Source organism: Brachyistius frenatus, unplaced genomic scaffold (genome assembly GCF_029030835.1).
Source record: "Brachyistius frenatus isolate BFR_SWC_R1_liver_20210118 unplaced genomic scaffold, ASM2903083v1 Contig_23, whole genome shotgun sequence".
Lineage (NCBI taxonomy): Eukaryota > Metazoa > Chordata > Actinopteri > Embiotocidae > Brachyistius > Brachyistius frenatus.
The window spans coordinates 2,978,973-2,999,057 of NW_027210622.1; the positions used below are offsets into that span (position 1 = coordinate 2,978,973).

Genomic DNA, 20,085 nt, shown 5'->3' on the forward strand with positions numbered 1-20,085 from the left:
TTGTCCATGTTAATGCATTAATAACCATGTCATTGTAAAGTATAGTAGCTGAAACAACATGTTCTTTCAAAACAACACCAGTAAAATCTTTTCCCGTGTGTCCTTTATGTGAAAAGCCAAAAAATAAAAACAATTTTGATTTGTGGCTGTTTGGAGCTTGTTTCTATAGTATTGCAAAATTGAAAATCATTTTTTGTAAGAATATCCATCAACAACAAAGCAACCTAAAAATCACAAATATCTACAGTTTGGGCCAGTGTTTATATCCCAAATAACATATTCAGAAGTTACTGTTGTAGTAACATTAAAAAATGAGTTTTTTTTTCACTTGAGTTTATTTGTAACAAATGAAACTTGTGTCAGAACAGAAAACCATACAGACCTGTTTTTCAGTTTTCACACGCTCCGAGAACTAATGTAAGAAAATAAAAAGCACTTGTTGACCCGGAGCAGAAAACAAAACAAAAGGGTTTACATGTACAGACCAATTGGAGGTAACTGATCCAAGTAACACACCATGTTTTCATTTTTATACACTTTATAAACTCCAGTTTTATCCATCTACATGATACATTGGGGGTAAAATAGAACACTTTTTTGTGAAATTTCTCTTTTGTGGTACGACAAATCCACAATGTGATGTATTGCACATACTGCTGTGCCATAATACTGTGATTGCAGGTGCAGCCTCTTATTAGATCACTATGTCTGATAAATTTCTGTTCACTCTTTACCTTAATCATTCATTTATTTATATTTATGCATTTCAATTACTCTCTGTGTTTTGTGTTATTTACATATACACAACCATGTGAGCATTACAGGGTCCATCTTTACCGAGTTCAAGTAAGACTCGTTTTTTGGGGGTGGGGCTATCAGAGATAATAGGATACTAGTATTAGTGCATAGTACAAAGAGAGAAAGTGCAAGTCTTCCCGTAACAGGTACGACCAAAGGGGCATCTCAAAAGTGGTACCATGCATACAAAAAAACGTCAACAGGGTTACTGTAAGATGGTGGAAAACTGTCAACGATCCCTTATATGGTCAAGCGTTAATGGAGATACAAAAGAAAAATGACTATGTAGGTTCTGTGTCATTGGAGACGTAGCACCTGAACTTCTCTAACTCTTTGCTGTTAAAGGAAAACGTCCAGAAATGTAGACATCAGATGAGCAGTTTGGCTGATTTTAGTTGAAGAGGATTACGCAAGTATATGTTTTTTTTAAACTGACAGAAAGCCATTGCCATTCAGCTTTATATAGATTTCTACATACAGTAGCTGAGCGAGTGTGACTTGTCTGAGCCAGCTCACAGTCTGCGCCAAAGTCGCTAGCGTGGCCAAAATTGAATGGCAGGCGAACTGAAGTCTCCATGAGAAGAGTATATACACAAAGCTTGTGTACGTGTCCTATGAAGAAAAGATGGAAAGCTAGACATAGAAACCTTTTCTGTCCAAAAGGCTGATAATCTACCTTGAAACCACATTTAGTCTGCAGTTGAGTCTCATGTAAGATAAAAGAGATATGATGATGCAGTTGCTGGGTTTAAAATGATGAGTACGACTATCCAGCCTACACAGAGCCTCCCATTCAATATTTCACAGCCGAAAAACAGAACACACAATACTTTTACATACAGTAACGTAACAAAATCATATACACACACACACACACACACACACACACACACACACACACACACACACACACACACACACACACACACACACACACACACACACATACATAAAATACACAAAAAACCCTTTAAAGTAACTTTATCAAAATAGGCGTGTAATATAAGGCACTAGAAATCTAAAATCAAAATACTTATTAGATGCTGTATTTTTTTTAAAATATGAGTTTGATCATTCGTCGGTTGCTGTGACACACAGAAGGATGACATCATCTACTGGAGTTGTGACATGATAAAAGATCTACGTCCTAAGAGGTCAGAGGTTACTCCTCTGTCCGGACACATTAAATGGTGGCGGGAACCATAACAAGGGTAACATCCTTGTGTCTGGAAAAATGATGCACCATCATCAATATCATTGTTATCATCATAACTGCAGTTAGTGACTTGACACAAAAATATATGATACATCTACTTATTGCACACTGAATCAGACAGAGAGAAAAGTCAAAGGTGAGCATTCCAGTGAGAAAATTGTTCCTTCCCCAACACCACACCATCCCACCCCCTTCCTACGTCCCTCTCTCGCTCCCTGCTTGAGAACTCTTTGTGAAGCTTATTTGGACACATAAATAGTTGGTTTCCTTCTCTATATCATGCTCTCTGCACTTGTGTTCAATCTGGCTTCCTTTCAACGTACACACAGAACAACTTGGCGGGATTATTCTCGGGGCTTCCTGGTGGCAACAGTGTCGGCGCTGAACCCCGGTGGGCCCGTGGAGAATGAACAAATAACGGTCTTCAGGTCTCCGATACTGCAGGCGAGATAGTAATGAGGTTGAGAGTGCTGTGTTCATGCGAAATGTGTGAGTATTTTAAAAAAGAGCGTGGGTGGAGAATACAGGAGTGACACTCAATGGTGGCATTTTTCATAGAATTGTGAACATTTTCCACACTAGATTTTGATTGTACACTTTAAAACAGTACCGTATCACTTAAAAAAAAATAAAAAAAAATAAAAAAAAATGGCTACAGCTCATTGGATTACACAGAAAAAATACAACTTTGCCTTCATATGGTCAGTGGGGACAAAGCCATAAAAACAGAAACAGAACGTGCCATAAGGAATATCCCATTTTAAAAAAAACAATATAGTCACATATCGTTCTAAAAAACTAAATTAATATTTTATTTTATGGTATGCATTTTATACCTCTCTTAAACTTCCCTTATCTTAAATCGTGAAGCGTAAGGTTGAACTGGTGGTGTTTATTACTGTATGGTAGAAATATCTTCGTTTTCATTCATGGGAAACGAGAGTCTGTTTCCAAAATAAAACAGATTAAAACACTTCTTGGTGTCTTCTTTTTTTTTGGATGTGTGTCCTTTGTCTTTTTAATACTGTGTGCTCTGTGTTTTCAGTATCCTGTTGGCAATTCTCTGGTGCTCAAAAGTCCCAGTTCTTTCAGTCCACAAGGCTTCCATAAAATGGATTTGTAGACTCCTTCTAGACAGTCCTCATGATAGAAAAATCTAGATTTCCTGTGACAGAAAAATACTGTAGCTGGGTCCTGTATTTAGGTTGGTGATGCTACACTGGTGGTGGACGAGGTGAGAGTTCCACATCCAAACAACGAAAAGCAATCTGGGTGCTCACAAAAGCACTGAAACAAATAAAAATCTATATTTGATCAAGTATTCTGATTGGAACAGTGGTTGAAGTTGCTTCTTCAGACTGACCAATGGGTGTGTTTGGGCTGAGGGTGGAAGGAAACACCCTTGTCAAGCAGGTTGCTATGGCTCAGTTAGAGGTTGATGTTTCTGGGTACAGGATAAGCCGATGGTCCCCATTCACTCTGCGTGTGGTGGCAAAATCTTCAAACGCACATCGCAGCCTAGTGCATTTATTCAAGTGGCACGTGACCCGACAAAAGTGCACTCGGTTGAATGTGACATGAGAGACGGCCACTGGGTTTATGTTGCATAGTGATCAAAGCTTCCCAGGTACTCCAGACTGGCCCGGTAGCAGAACTGGTACTGGTCCTGCAGGGGAGCACAAGAATATCAAGTCAAAGTAAAAGAAATGAAGCGACAGCAAATTAACAATTGTTTCTTTAAGGATAAGAAGAGCATGAGCAATAGTGACAGTGGGACAGCTCACCTCTGTCTGAACTGTGGCAGGTCTCTGGGTTCGCAGCATCTTGACAGTCTGGAAGATGTCTACAACTCCCTCGTACCTCATCCTCTCCAGCACGATACTGAGGGTGATGAACACACCGGTCCTCCCCACTCCAGCACTGTCAGGAAACAGGTGGAAAAATATTTAGAGCTGGAAATATTTAGAAGTGTAGCACCTGAAGCCACGTGTAATAAACTGAAGTCTCATGTTCACAATGATACAGAAGTTAGTTCCCAGTGATTATTTCCACATGCATGGCACAGATCAGGCACCGTTTGTAATATTAACGTGTAAGCATTAACAGAGAGGTGGGAATTTATCTCTGTTCACTCTGTGGGCATCTTGGATGGTAACCTGACAATGTTTGTATGTTTTGTCTTTAAAACCTTTTTTTGTTTTAGGGTGAATTAAATGGTTGCTGACATGGATTCTGAAAGTCTCAACTGGAGGGACAAACAATAATCTTCCAGAAATTATTCTCTGTCTAAAACATCTGTTCAAAAGCTCTCAGAGGTGACCTGGTGACTTAGAGGACACTTTGTTTATGTTTCTTCACCCCTCTCTTTAGATTGTTGCTTCATTTGTCACCAGTCTTCACATGACAGTGAACAACATATAAAACATTGAGGCATTTGGAGGAAGTCTCACCTGCAGTGGACAGTAATCGGCCCATCCTGGCCAAACTGTTCTTTAGTTTTGTGCACCTGGCCAATAAAATCAATGAATCCTTCCCCTGACTTTGGCACTCCTTGCTCGGGCCAATCAGTGAACTGGAACTGACGAACTGTCCGTGATTGGCCGTCCTGCAAGGAGGAAAATTGTCTTTTTATATCCACAAAATCTTTAAACCAGAACACACACATTTATACACACAAACTAACACTCACCCTGGCATCTGTGACTTTGAACTCTCGGAGGATGTACTGGGGCATGTTGTACTCAGCCATGGGGTCCACCACAAAGTACTGATACCTGGCTGAGCGCTCTGCAGGCCAGTACTGGTGACACTTCTCCTGCAGTGGACATTTCAAAGACTTCTCTTCAGATCTCTATGTCACGTTTAAAGGATTGTAAGGAGAACAATTTCTGGCTACTTCATCATGAAAATGTCTCCATAACTAGTGAAATTCATTATTCATTTGAAGACAATCTCATGGAAAATGAAATACGATGTTCCTGAAATTTAAATCACTCTGTCACTGTGCTGTGTGATTTCTCACTACTTCACAATGGCAAACATTTTTTATATTTACCTCATGAAATATCATTTTTATTAGATTTTCACTGAAAATACAAATGCCTAACAATGAAACCTCTATATTTAACCACATATTTTTTCATACAAACATCAAACAGCTGATCTGTTGCACAAAAGTCCTCCCCTGATCAAACCTTCTGCTAAAGGAAAGTTGTGAGAAGAGCAGGCACCTTCTGATTCTGCTGCAATTGAGACAGTCCTTGAAAATGATATTGAATAATAATAAGAAATTCCAGTATATTGTGTGATGTTTCAATATCTGATCATGTAATCAAGAGCAAAACTCTGTCTAAAATTGTGGGACGTCGTGCTCTGAAACCTTGTGTACTGTCTAAGAGCTGCAGCTATAGCCTAAAGAAATTTAATTAGTGTTGGTTTCAAAGAGTTTTATTGATTCTTTGATTTTCCTTCAGAGCCTGCGTGCCTTCATCACATATATCCTCTGTACCTTTTGGAATATAGGTTTGAAGATATCAATACAGACAATTAAACTAGCTGTCGTCAGCTTTAATCCCTGCAGGGACCAGATCTACAAGCCCTAATACCAGAAGAATTAGATGCTCGCATCCCTGTAAGACCAATCCATACCAACGTGTACACCCTACAAAGTGTGCATGATAAAATGAGTGTGTGCGCCTGTGTCCGTACCCGTCCCATTTCTCTCAGTTTGGTTAGCATGACAACTATGGTGGAGTTGTGTTCCCACAGCATCCTCCAGTAGTCCTCTGTGGTCTCAGCCAGCGGGCCTTGGGTTGCTATGTAGGCCTTCTGCTGCCTACACACACAAATATATATATAAATATCAAAACGACACTCCCTTCCAGATGGTGTATGAGAACATTAGAGAATAACTGATGTTCTCTGACCTGTATCCATCAATGAAGCTGGCGTTAATATAGTCAGATCCCTCCACTCCTCTGATTGGCTGCAGACACACACGCGTGGTCTCGTACGGCATAATATTCACCAGCCGGTTCTTGAACTTGTTACATGGCAGATTGGCACTGACGAAGCGTGATGTGTGGGCCTTGGCACTGGCCAGACGCTGGAATAAAAGAGAAATCAATATTTTAGAATATGACACAGACTGACACATGAAGACATGTTTGACATTTGAAGGATATGGGCCTGGGAGGCAGTGCTGCTGAGAGCACACATAACATAAAGGAGCGATGTATTAAAGGAAGGAAGGAAAATAAAAAGGAAGCTTTCAAGGACCTCATTCAAATGTATTTAGCACAAGGCTTAGTTTTCCTCTGGCAAACTGGACAAGTGAAATTAGAAAATCAGCTTGACTCGGCAGGCCCGAGGATATTTAGTCAGACATCTTCAGTTGAATAAACAAAGCAGGGGCGATATAGAGGGATGAGGGCAGTGGTAGGGAATGGAAGAGGGAATATAATAGGATGAATAAGAGAAAGAAGGAGAAAATCAAGAGTCGGGGTGCAGGAAACCACAAGGCCCCGCACTGTCTCTACACACACGTGAACCACAGTTGATCCTACAGCAGTGAAAAAAAAAAAAAAAAAAAGACCCTGGAACACACACACTCACATAGATACGTGCAGACAGGCAGACGTGAGCACATACTGTACACTCTCGCTCACAGTCGACCAGTGGATGACATGGCTTAAAACGAATCACAGACCTACAGAGAATAGAAAGAGGGGAAACCGCAGACTCGGGGAGGGGTGGTGGAGGGAGGGTGAGGGGAAGACAATGCGGTCTCATGAACTGAGCCTCGACCATCAGAGGCTACCGGAGCACGGTGGGAGAAACAGCAGTACCTTATTTTTTTACAGACAGACTACGCTGGAAAATCCCACTAACCACAAGTTCAGCAGTTCATTTGAACCCAGTTTCCAGCATCAACAATAGTAATTCTTCATGTCATTTGGTTGGAATTAGACTCGGGTCTTATCAATAAAGTCTGGCAAACACTAAACTTTTCTCCGCTTCGACACATGCCAATGTTTTCACCATCGGTTGGATAAAATCATGCTCTGTTGGAAAACTCTGTGAACTCAACCAGGCAACTCTCCACTTGAGGAAACAAAAACACAATGTATTAAGAGGGTGTTGGATTACGAAAAGCTGCCAGAAAATCTTCATTTCTTGTTTTTCTCACCCACACGCTTCAACTTTCTGTGACTTTATTTTTTGGGACTTCACGCTGCTCCTCCATCGGAAATTCCATCCTTTTGGTGTTTTGTTGATGAAGGTGGAAAGTGCCGCTTCAGACAGCTCTCCACAACGTCCCATAAGTGAGATGAAATGCGGTGACTAGGACACCCTGGCATATGTTTTACATCAATATGAGGCTGAACAAACAATTCAGTGAGCGCTCAGTTCATTGTCATTCTGAGGAGACCGCTAATATTAGGAGAGGAATGCTGGCGCAAAGGATGAAGGAGATTGCAGAGAGTCGCTTTGTGTTGACTTTGCCCTCTGAGCGTCTGAGCAGACGTAAAGCCATTCCAGGAAAAATTTAAGCCACCTGCTTTCAACGTTTACCTGTATGGCTAAAACTCATTCACCTTTAACCCAGACCAGACAGGTCAGCAGAGACCTCATCTCCAAGGAGTAAATATCTCAGTAAACAAAATATCAACAACTAGAGTAAAGGGAAAATAACATTTCTCAATACCTCTTTGAATCCCTTCAGTTCTCACTCTCGTTGCTTGTGTACTGATGCATATGTTTCATTGTTATCACTGTGGTTTTTGATCAGCTCCCTACATTTCTGAGAAGTACCACAACTTTTTCCAAAGACTTTATTTCAAACTGCAGATTTCTGGCCTACATTATTTTGTCTTTATGTATTTGCCCATATAACTCCTAAAACTGTAGCCTGAAACCCACGCCAGAACTCTCTTACCTTGGATCCAAAAACTGCAATCCCATAATCCCCTTAAAATCCAACCGTCCATCCTGACTATATGAAACTCTCTGAGGGGGACTGAAACTGTAAGAACCAATAACAGCCCTGGGAAATATGCTCAGTGGCTATCAAAGTCAGATCTTCCATATTCATAACAATCTGTATGTCCTTATGGACAATGTTCTTCCCAAGCTGTGGTGGTGAGAACAATCTGTCTCTGAATGGAGCTTCAGGTGGGATTTTTATTGGTAAACTATTGTTTTCAAGGTGAAATTTGTGATGGCACTTAAGTGGATTCATCACTTCACTGGCACTTTACTTTCTTTGTATTTCTTTTATGCCTTTTTATGAGCGTTTTCATTCACTATTTTACTATATTAAACAGCTAGTACGGGACTTTTACATATAAATATACTCCGTCTCATTCAAGCCAAACAAGTTCACACAATGCTGATTAAGTCTCTCAACTCTGCGTAAATCTCTGTCTTTCATAGTATACTATATATTTCTCAGAGTTTTAAAATCTGGTGTCTGGCGAGACATTCCCGCACTGGCTGGATAAATGCATACCGGGCATTCTTGGAATAAGGTTAATATGAAGCTTGTGCCAGCAGCAAGATAGCTTAGCTTGGCATAAAGCCTGGAAACAAACAGATAACCAGCCCCTGTTAAAAGGAAACAAAATCGGCCTACCAGCATGTCTTAAGCTGTAGCTACATACTTAAGAGTCGTCTTCCTTTAAGTAAGAGGACTTCTTTAACTTAGAAATTACAGCCTTTACAGCACGATGGAAGACATTCGGGATCCAAGCCTTAGATGTTTTGTATACCACACTCATTGACCGAACTTTCTGTATGGTGACAGGATGGCGTTGTAGGTACAAAGACCATCTTTAGACACTGAATTAACCTGCTCAGTGTCTCTGAATATCTACAGTAGAGACTGCAGGAATGCTTTCGTAAAGCTGACTGATGTTTGACCTTCTGCAGGGGGAGGGGCAAGGGAAAGGTAACGCTTCCTCACAGAGACCAGTGAAGTGTCACATTATTATCTGCAATCAGTTTTATGAAGCACCATAAATCAGTTGGCTCATAATTTTACAATCTTCTGGGACACAGCGAGTACTCCTCACCTTGAACTCCAGCTCCATGCCAGTGACATTCTCTCCTGGTTCAATCTGCGTCAGCCTCTGGATGTAGGAGTACAGGTTCCTGGCAGGGACCTCAGTGGTCCCGCAGGTCACAGCCTCCAGCAGGGCATCATGAATGAAGATGTACTGGTCCTCCGTCTGGACCATGTAGTTCCTCTGGGAGCGCATCAGCGTCACATGGCCGTAGATGTCGATGGTCTTCTCGTGCTTGATGCGCTCCGTCATGGCGTCGATCACGATGAAGCAGCCAGTGCGGCCCACTCCAGCACTGAACGGGAAAAGGAGAACAGATGGTGATGTGGTTTTCTCACCTAATCTGGGATATGAGCAATCATTTTTGTGAGTGTGTGCTGTGTCTTCACACCTGGTACAAATCTGGCCCTGCAAAGCTTTAACATACTGTGACTGAATCAGTATCACAAAGATGCCAGCCAGCAATATTTTCAACAAAGGATGTAAAAATTGACATCAGCAATGAGTCAGCATCACCGTTTCACTGGCATTAGGAAGATATCCTTCCTATCGACATACTATACAGAAATATAATACATTTAGGTGCTCACCCAAACACTTCACATTTTTGCTGTGCTGGTACCTAAACGGTGAGACAACCTGACCAAGCAAGTTTGTGCAAGTGAATAAGAAAGCCTTTTATATGGTTAAATTCATATCGGTGTGTTGTTCAGGTGGAATGAGATTGGGTCCATTGTTTGATACGGGGGCTGGGTGATATGTTAAGGCACATTATGATGGAGTCTTGCCGGGATAATTAAATTTGACTGATAATCCTGTTAGATACTCCATCTGACTGCTACGGAAGATTAGGAAGAGCTGCTCTGCTGCCAACCTTTCCACCACCTCCCGCCCTCGTCTGCCTGCTTCTTTATCTTCTCCCTAAGTACCCCTCCACCACTCTCACTCCCACCCACCCCACTTTTTCACTCTCACATTTGTACCTTTTTTTTTTTTGCCTCCATTTTCTCTCCACCTCTCCTTTTCTTTAATTCATCATTTTCATTCACTGCGTCCTGGATTTGACCTCACCCTCTCTCATTCTGCACATATCTCCTCCTCTAACTCCAGGTCCCTCGCTTCCTCTTCCTCTCAATCATTGTCTCAATCCCCTTCTTCTTTCCCTCCCTCTCTTCCTCCACACACTAATTCTTCCTCCCGATAGCTTCAGCTCCATATTCCCTCCGCTAGCTTCTGTCTTCTTCATTCACTGGTGAGAGCAAACAGTAACTTCATTCCAGCTCTGGAGCTCAACATGGTGCCAAGACTATAATGACAAGTTTCCAGAATCTTCCTCCATCCAACATGTGAGCCTCCTGCTGTTTACACAGCAGCTCATTTGAATATAAACTTCTGAACCCAGATCTCCCACCAGTTTAAACAGTAAACTGTCAATTGTGAAAGGTAGTTATGGAGAGCACGGTCAGCATGGTGGCTGATGTTGTTGTTAAACCTCGGAGATGATGGATGTTGTTAAGGGAGGAATGTCGCCGTCTCAGCCAGTATGGATAGTTTGGGGTTTGCATAATAGCAGGTCAATCTTATTTTAGTTCATGATTTTTATACAAGTGCTCTTGGACTTTGTTGATTTTTACAGAGTCCTGGGATTTTGAAAATTACTTTGCAACGTAAAACCCAAAATAACACATAAGTGTTTATAGCGCACACACACACACACACACACACACACACACACACACACACACACACACACACACACACACACACACACACACACACACACACACACACACACACACACACACACACAATCAAAGACTAGATTTGTTTTCTTTTTGGACCACTGGATTTATATCAGGAAGGATTTTGGTTCCGTGAATGTTAAAAATGGATGAAGTCAAAAATACATCATACCTGCAATGGACAATCATGGGTCCTGCATCAGGAGGGTTACAGGCCTTGACCCGGCGAAGGAAGGCCAGGAAGGGGGTCGGATGTTCGGGCACCCCGTGATCCGGCCAGGCTGTGAACTGGAAGTGACGAACCTCACGCTTCTCATTGGAGCCGCTCTGGACGAGCACACAGACAGACAGTGTTAAAGATAAAGCCGGTGTTATTCTGTATTTTTCTTACCGTCTTTAAATCCTATTAAAAAACTAAGACAATCTATACATTGGGTTGTCTTTCAATACTTTGTGTCCTTCTGAAGATGTAAATCTTGAAAAACAAGTTAGTTAGTTTTTTTTTAAAACAGGATAACTACTTTCCTGAAACAGCTAAGCACTGTAATTCGTGTCAAACGTTCTTAAAAAAATAAAATAATAATAATATTTGTTTAAAATATTTTATTGTTTTCAGTCACTTATTAATAAGCTTTTGGTGCTCTCCTGAGTATTTACAGGAATGTACAGTACGAGCTCGCCTATGGTCTATCAGCACTAGTTTTACTATAGACCTGCTGTTCAATCAAGTCAGAAATCAGATTCACTTGTAGATATTCTAATTGGGAGACAACAGACAACAACAATTCATGGCTAGCATATTGAGTACATGTGGACATGACAAACACTACTGGTTAATAATTGATCAAAATGTATTTTTAAAATCTAAAAACTAAGAATTAGAAGAGACAACAGGCCACCATGATGTGAAAAATCACTTTAAAACTCACCGGAAAGTTTAATAATGTATGAAAAAGTCAACAACACATTCATGTCCAAACTGTCACAACTGCTACACACACAAACTCAGTTGCATAAATATATGAACATTTCAATACACACAAGCCCCCGTTACACTCCACTACACGTCATGTTACCTTGTAAAGAGCAAAGGTCCTGACGGAGTAGGTGGCCAGCTCCACTGTGTCCAGCAGAGTGACCTGGATGAGGCCGTAGGTCTCGGTACCACGTGTTGGCCAGTACTGATCACACTTCACCTACAAGGGAAGAGGGGAGAGAAGTTTTGAGAGATGCCGAGCCGCTTGTATACATTTCTTGTGACAGAGGAGAGAAAGAAAGAGCTGATGTGGGTGCAAGTGTTCGTGTAGGGGGGCCAAAAAAGACGGGAGTGATGAAGCAGATCAGTGAGGAAGTTTTGCAAGATTTTGACAGTAATTTACATATAGAAACGACCCAGCATGTGGAAGGGGTTTTAGTAACTGTGTGAGGGGAAGAGTGACAGAAAGAGAAATATGGGGGAGAGAGTTTCTGCTTCTGGTGTGCTTTATACTAAAAGTTAATTGCCATAGATTGGTGGCCTCTCACACGGATCCACCACAGCGCTCAGAGAAGCCAAGTGATGCGTAAAGTTCAGCCTTCATATATTTATGCTGTACATCGCCCTCCATTCCAACCTCACTAATCCCCACAAAACTACGCACAGCACACCAAATCCCAGCATCCCTTACCACCAAAACACCTAGAATTCCCCTGTATAGAGCGGTCATATTTGTAGTTCTTCAGCTCAGCTTCAGTGACCACAGAGGAGAAAGGAAAAAAAAAAAAAAAAAAAATCCCAGAAGAGATGAAAGGGGGAGGGGGGGAACTTGGCAGAATCAGGCCAAACCAAACGTTATGTGCTGATCCCTCCAGTCCTCACATCAAAGACAGCAGGGAGCTCAGCTCAGCTTGCTCTGCATTCCACTGCTCCAGACTGGGGATTATGCGTTTTGGCCCGGTACGTTCAGGCTGTAATTACAGCTTTTCAACTGTTGTTTTCCCACCAGACCTTGAGACACTGTGGGGACAGGAATGGTTGTCCATGTAGGGGGGATGCTACACTGCCACAGACTAAACAGGATCGCAGAAAATGCCTGGTGTGAAGACTATATTATCCATTGATCTATGGGCTAACAGCATAACTCTCATGTGGTTTGAATGGTGCTAAAAGAAAGGATACTGGCAGGATTCCGACAGTAGGACCATCTGTGATCATCTGTGTTGTTAATGTGAAACACATAATAGCATGATGTTGAGAGGTGTTAAATGAGATTAAATCATTTTCTTAAACACACAGCCCACTGCTCCCTCAAACAGTAGACACAGAGGTGGTGGGCAGATATAAAAAGCGAAATATGTTAAAAATTGAATGCTTTTATTGCATGATGTTTAACCATATTATTGAATTTAAAGCTAAATATGCATTCACAAACTAAAGAGCCATTATGTTTAAAGATGGTAGCAGCTTACTGCTAAGCCAAGTGATCGTGTAACCAGAGAGTGAATATTTTCTTTCATGGCCGCATAATAGTTAGAAGACAGGGGAAGAGAGAAAACAGTTGTGGGTGTGATCATGCAAACTGTACACTCTGATGTACACTGTTTCTGAACTGCATTGGTTACAATAAAAACCCATTTCAGACCAAGTTAACCTTGAGAGCTTTGTGGTGAGGTGAATACAATTCTGCATTCTTACTCTGTGCACTGGCTATTGCTGAGAAAGAAAAAGGGCAAACAGCAGAAAAAAATAGAGAAGGAGGTAAAGGAGAAAACCATGTGAGGTGAGGTTGCATTTCAAAAGGGATTAGCAAAGGAGAGAAAGAGGGGTCTTGCCTTAGAGAAGAAATAAGAGGGCATCTGAGGGTCAAACAGACACAACAGAGACAGTTGGAAAAAGTTGAAAAGGAAACAGAGTTTGTAACACAGGGCACAGGTTAATAGGAAAAGAAGCACAGATGGGAAGAAAGGATCATTTTCTGAAAAGGGCTCTGGACATAATTGGTTAGCACTTAATCATGATTCATACCTCAAGCCATTCTTGTTCATTATATTCTAACATGACATTCTCATTACATTGGACTTTTACTCAAGTGCACATTCGGTTAACAACGGCAAAATGCCTTGAAGCCAAATGATTTTCTAATTCATTACCTATCCAATTTAGCTGTATGTGTAATTCCCCCAGGTGCCTCTCACTGATCTACTCTATTCTATTCTGCTGTATTCTATTCTGATATACTAAATGCAGCTCTCAATGTCCACCTCCCACTTAACCAGAGCACTTTAAGCGTTGTCATCATGCCATTTGTTTATTCTCTTCTAAATCTATACTGCATGATGTATGCAAGCTCCTCCTTTCACGCCCTGTCCTTGTCTTTCCTATTCTGCTGAACCCATCTGGAATCTACTGTCCTTTCACATCCTAAAAAAGCTTAATAAATTAATTTCTCTGCCAGACTTCATCCTGTGCCTCCTCATTGCTTTCAAACCAACCTATCCTCCCGTATTCAACTGTAATCTCACTGTACTATATTCTTCACTCGTTACTACACAGTAATCTTCAATAATGGTCCCGTCCTTCTCACCTCTATCCTCACCATGTCCCCTCTGTCTACTCCTTCATCCTATATTTTATCCTTTCCCCCTCAGTGGGTGAAAAAAAAGTTTCCTATTCAGACCTTTTCTACCAGTATCAGTCCTGTATTAGTGTCAGTGGAACATCCAGTTGTACTTTACACTCTGTGTTACTATAAGCGCTGCTGAGTCAAACATTTCCACAGAAACATTTAAAATGTGACTAAAGAAAAATTGCACAGAAGAATATTGGAAGACACAGAACATGAAAAAAATACATTTCTGTCAGTGTCAACATAGGACGATGTGTCGGTATTCTTTTGTAGCATTTTGGATGTTTGCTGAAAAATATTTATTTTTGACCAAACAGTAAATCTATACTAATTATATATTGTACATATGTACATTTCATAATCAAAACATAAAAACCTTTCCTTTGAAAAAAAAGAAAAGAATGCTCATTGTGCTTCACTCACTTTAAGGAACACTTTTCTAACTTTGAAACACTCAACACTAACACCCCTAAAAGATATACTCATCTACTGCAGTTGACCATACACTACTAAAGCTTATGTTACCCTCTATCACTCCACTCTTATAATATTAATCTACAACATTTTTTCTTTCCTATTATCTGTCATGTCCTGTGCTAATTTATGCCAGGATCAGACTAAACGGTATATTTGTCTTTCACGATTAGTAATTATATCAGATTAGGGAATCAAAGGGCGATAAATTCTTGCAGCGTCTCTGTCGGCAGACTGGTAACACTACAAGTATGATCCGGAACAATCATCCTTCACGTTCATTCTGAGGAGACTCAGGAAGTTGACAATTATACCTACAGAGGCACTATGTGTGATGTTGTTGGTCGACGTCAAGGAATACGTTGTAGGATGTCAAACTCGGCAGGTAAAAACAAAAACATTCTGACATGCCAAACTTGTCGGGGTGTCGTGTGGTGTCGCAGATGCCTCATTGGTGTTCTTTAATTATGACACACTACAAGGCTTTTCTATTATTCTATTATTATCTTATTGCTTCCTGTATGCTGCTGTAGTGAAAAAAATTCCCCTCGGGGATTAATAAAGTAACTACCTAACCTAAGGCATCAATTGTTGTTCCTTACATTCATAATTGGGCCCGACACCGGAGAATTGTCGGCAATGACTAAATCGGGCTGAATGTGTGATCCTGGCATAACTCTGCAGTCCCTCTATACTGTATATGTATTTTTTGACTTACTATTATACTACCCTATTTGTTCACCTCCTCCCTAATGCTCTCTATTCCATGACAATCCTGACCAAAGAATTGAGTACAGAGTTACCCTAGCCTATGCTTGCTGTTCCATGCTCCCATATTATTCCACTCCATATTCTTACCCGTGATTTCTCCTCCAGCTTGGTCATCATGATGATGTTCGCTGTGTGCTGCTCCCAGATCATCCTCCAGAAGTCCCCGAAGGTCTCAGGGAGGGAGCCCTGAGTGGCAATATAGGCATTCTGACGGCGGTAGCCATCAACATAGTTAGAGTTGATGTAGTCACTGCCTGGCACACCTGCACAATAACATGCAAAGTTGAAGTTGTGAAGGGTAGAGGAGAGAATAGAAAGACAGGTTTGCAAGGTAAGGAGGAGAAGGAATTGTCATGGATTGAAGCATGAAAGAAAGGGAAGGACAAACAGAGAGAGACAGATGGATGAAAAAGTAATTAAAAACTGCATTGTTTCAAATCTGTCGACTGCATCATGTGTGATGAATGGTTCTGATGACACCAAAACATTCTTTGTCCATGTAATTTTCTTTGCAGATGAACCCGATTCTTATTCTATTTCATGGTGAAATAATCTATCTGGATTATTTAAAGTCTACTGCTATGAAAGTAGGTTTATGTCCAACGTAATAAAGGGTGAGGATCATCTGAGGTCATGGCAGGGAGATTAATGTTTTCACAAGGCCCAGCGTCCGTTGGTGTTGGATTGTTCAGCCGTCTTGTTTCATAATACATGCTAAGACGATCATGGGCCTAATCTGAGTATACTCTGGATGTGTCGCTTTGAATGGCAATATGACTGTAAGGCCGTCTCTGTGTAAGACTCAGCTGACACTGCTTGTCCTGGAAGGGATTGTGTGCGTGTGATGTGAGAGACCGTCTGTGTGTGTTTGATTTAGGATCAGGCCTGCTCATCTAGGGCCTAATACCATAATCCCCAAAATCACTGAGTCACAACTCAAACATGCACACATACACCAAACTACACACACAGACATACACTCAGACGAGCGTGTGTACATTCAGCCGTAACCCGACTCTGCTGAAGTCGGACAAAAAACTCCTTTTGAGTCGTCCGATAACAGTTTACATTTAAAAAGATAGAAGTCAATGAGCAAATGGTCCCAATGGGGAGAAAGTCCTGCAGCTGATTCTCTTCTAGCATCTTATTTCATGACTCAGTCCCATGCAGGTGTAAAACCCCAAGCCAACATCGCATACACACACACCACACACACATTCAAATGACAGAGGAGTATGGGGTGTTTATACAACTTATTTTAAATGCGACAGCAACAGACAGTAAGAAGAGAGTCTAACATGTGTTTATCAACCTCAGCCTTTAAAAGACAGCTTTGCCTAAATGCTTTGATGTGCTACAACTCTATTGCAAGGGACTACAACAGAAGCACTGTGCAGATAAGACAAAGACAAAGACACACACACACACACACACACACACACACACACACACACACACACACACACACACACACACACACACACACACACACACACACACACACACACACACACACACACACACACACACACACACACACACATTCTCTCTCTTCAAGTCATTGGTGGCTACACTGGCTTGGCACAGAGTGTGTGTTCATCAATATGTGGAGGAGACTGGGAGCAAAAAGTGCATATCTGTGCTTGTGCACATCCTGGGCATGTGTTTTTGATCTATAATAGTGTGTGTGTGTGTGTGTGTGTGTGTGTGTGTGTGTGTGTGTGTGTGTGTGTTTGCACATGCTCAAGAGTATATGTGTTTTCTAAGCTGGAAGAAAGACAGACAGCCAGGGCTCCAGGACAGGCGGGGGTGGAAGGGCTGCTCACACATGCTCTGCCCAGATAAGGCTCATCGGTTTGGGCTTGGCCTCCCACTGCCTCCCTCTCTTCACATTGAAACTGCCAGTTTCTCTGCCTCAGGTCTTTCCCTGCTGAGGTGGGTGAGAGGCGCTTCAAAATGCACAAGGAAGAACAGGTCTATTTTTTTTTCTTCTCATTTTAGACCGTTAAAAAAGGACCAGCAAGTGCACCATGAATATATCAGTAAATAGTCTAAAAAAAAGTGCGAGCATAATTGATCTCCCCAGATATTAAAATGGTCAAAGCTGAAACCAATTCAGTTGTAATGGGTGGTACCACAGTGGGCAGACACAGAAGTTATGCTATTAAATTGATTGTTGTTATGATGTATCTCCAATGCAGAGACAGCCTTTTGTGTGTGTTGTAAGGGAACTGCCAGTGACACACAGCTTTCTTCTATTAATATCCCACCTGTCATGGATAGACGCTCTCATACCCAAGTTCATACAGATACACTCCAACATACATGCATGTACTGCAATATGTGACTACTTGGTGACATAATGCCCTCTCCAGCCACCAACCCCAACCTCAACCATCACAACTACGCGCCGAATCTAAATCCTTACCGTAACCTTCACTCTAGAAACCAAGTCCTAAACCTCAAACAGCCCTTTACACAAGTGACAAAGTGACTAAAATGGCCTCATTTGCTAAAAATATCCCTATTCTCAAGCATGCCTTCACAAACATAGAAGTAAAACAGCCCATGCACACGAAAACAGTGGGAGTGTGTCTTACCCTCAATGCTGGAGAGTATAACCCTTGAGTGATCATAGGCAATGACGTTAGCATAGCGGTTCTTTGGTTTGTTGACTTCCAAGTTGGAGTTCTCCCATGTGAACTGCTGACCGGGGTCGACAGACTGCAAGACAGAGCAAAGAACGTTTATTCACAAAAATGTATTACATTCTTACTACATTCATTTCAGGTAGTTTACAACAGTTGCTGTATCAAGCTTTTGTCTTCAGAAATATTTTGGTATCATTAAAAGTTATTGATTTTCAGACAGTCATGGTGGCCATGTCCTCTGTGTTCTGTTCTTTTGTCTTTCACTTCGTTCGGTTTGGTTTTGCTGGTCTCTAGTCCTCTCTGCCCTGCAAGTAGTTCCATCTCCTGTCTGCTCACCTACTGCCACTCTGCCAACCAGACCACTCAGTCCGTCACTACCAGGTGGCCAGACGGTAAGCCTTCGCCTATCTGTGCTCTAGCCACAGTTTTTCCTCGTCAATTTCTTGGTAACTCTGCCATCTATTTGTTTGCTTGTATCTTGCTACAGCCTGGATGCTGTCTCTTCCTTACCCCATGTATTGTGTCTGCCTCCCTGATATTTGTAATCTCACCCACTATAAAGTTCATTATTTGCTTCACAAACGGCCTCCTGTGTCGTGCGTTTGAGCCCCCTTCCTTGTGAAACTGTGACAACCATGTTATATGTCAAAAATACATTTTGATAAATGGCCGTGGCGTGTGTGAATTACTTGTAATGAGGGAAAATTATCTCTTACTTGCTGTAAATGGTGGTTTAAAATGTTAATTTCCAAATATGAAATATTAATTCTCTTTCACTTGTGAAATAAACTGAGAACATCATACCACATTTCATCCACGGTAGGATTGTAAGATATAATTTTCTCTTACTGTTTGTGCGGTATTGTCTGATTCTTGAATTTGATCATACATAAGCTGTCAGCGTTACTACTTACTTCGCATGGATATGGCTATCTTTTAAAATTAACTTCAAAATGCAGAAATTGGCATTTAGAGAAGGAAGATTTTAATAATTCCATGAATTTGAGTTTATAAGCACTGTCCTGCAGTAAAACCCCACCATTAAAAAAACAACTACAAATTGAATATTAACGATGCATTATTGATACTGGATAGGAACGTGGGCACTCGTTTTTTTTTTTAGAAATACTTTCCACTTTAAACAGTGAAAGTAGCTATAACAGAACGGTGATAAAAGCACAATAAATTCCACAGGGACAGAGAGGATGGTTGTGTTAGACCAACACATTAAGTTCCTCGAGGGTAATTACAGTGTAACCATTGCTGTTAGCTGGGAGAGGCAGACATGAGGTCATAATGGGGCTGTCAATGGAGAGGGCCGGAGAGGAGAGAGCCAGAGCAATTTAGCAATTCTGAATATTTTACGACACATAATTATGGTTTGGTTGGGGAAAAGTGGACAAGGGTGGTACTGGATAAGTGCATGTATGTGCGTGTGCGTGTGTGTGAGTTTAAGACTGCTCTCCACGCGCTGCCAACATCATGTGTGTCTGATTATCACACCGCATCATTTCTGGCCCCTCTCCCCCTCTCCCCCTCTCCTCCATCCATCTCGCTCGCTCCTTCGTTAAGGGTTCAGCGCTGAACAAAGCACACAGTCATGCACAGAGAATGTGAGGCTCAACAGAGTCATTCCAACTCACACCACAATTACATACAGCTTCTCCCTCACTGTCTCTTCCACCCTCCTTACACTTTTCTCCCCTTAAACATCCTTGCTCTGTTTTTCTACTTTTTGCATAATGTGTCCTTGTCTTCCTCTAT

At 41.5% G+C, this 20,085-nt stretch overlaps 1 protein-coding gene across 11 annotated transcripts in view; it reads right to left on the bottom strand.

Annotated features, from left to right (window-relative positions):
- The window catches only part of ptprdb (protein tyrosine phosphatase receptor type Db), a 151,874-nt gene continuing 131,789 nt past the window's right edge, over nucleotides 1–20,085 (bottom strand). For 3 of the 11 annotated variants that reach the window (XM_069697412.1, XM_069697411.1, XM_069697409.1), the window contains 11 exons: nucleotides 18,271–18,394; nucleotides 15,758–15,933; nucleotides 11,897–12,016; nucleotides 10,993–11,147; nucleotides 9,088–9,373; nucleotides 5,941–6,119; nucleotides 5,723–5,849; nucleotides 4,704–4,829; nucleotides 4,465–4,619; nucleotides 3,799–3,934; nucleotides 8–3,680 (listed from right to left, as the gene is read on the bottom strand). In XM_069697412.1, coding sequence (XP_069553513.1) covers nucleotides 3,612–3,680; nucleotides 3,799–3,934; nucleotides 4,465–4,619; nucleotides 4,704–4,829; nucleotides 5,723–5,849; nucleotides 5,941–6,119; nucleotides 9,088–9,373; nucleotides 10,993–11,147; nucleotides 11,897–12,016; nucleotides 15,758–15,933; nucleotides 18,271–18,394 — 1,653 coding nt within the window. In that variant the 3' untranslated portion in view covers nucleotides 8–3,611. Of the gene's footprint in view, nucleotides 3,681–3,798; nucleotides 3,935–4,464; nucleotides 4,620–4,703; nucleotides 4,830–5,722; nucleotides 5,850–5,940; nucleotides 6,120–9,087; nucleotides 9,374–10,992; nucleotides 11,148–11,896; nucleotides 12,017–13,631; nucleotides 13,656–15,757; nucleotides 15,934–18,270; nucleotides 18,395–20,085 lie in introns of all 11 variants that reach the window. The other 8 variants (XM_069697408.1, XM_069697407.1, XM_069697402.1 and 5 more) reach the window with 7 other exon arrangements.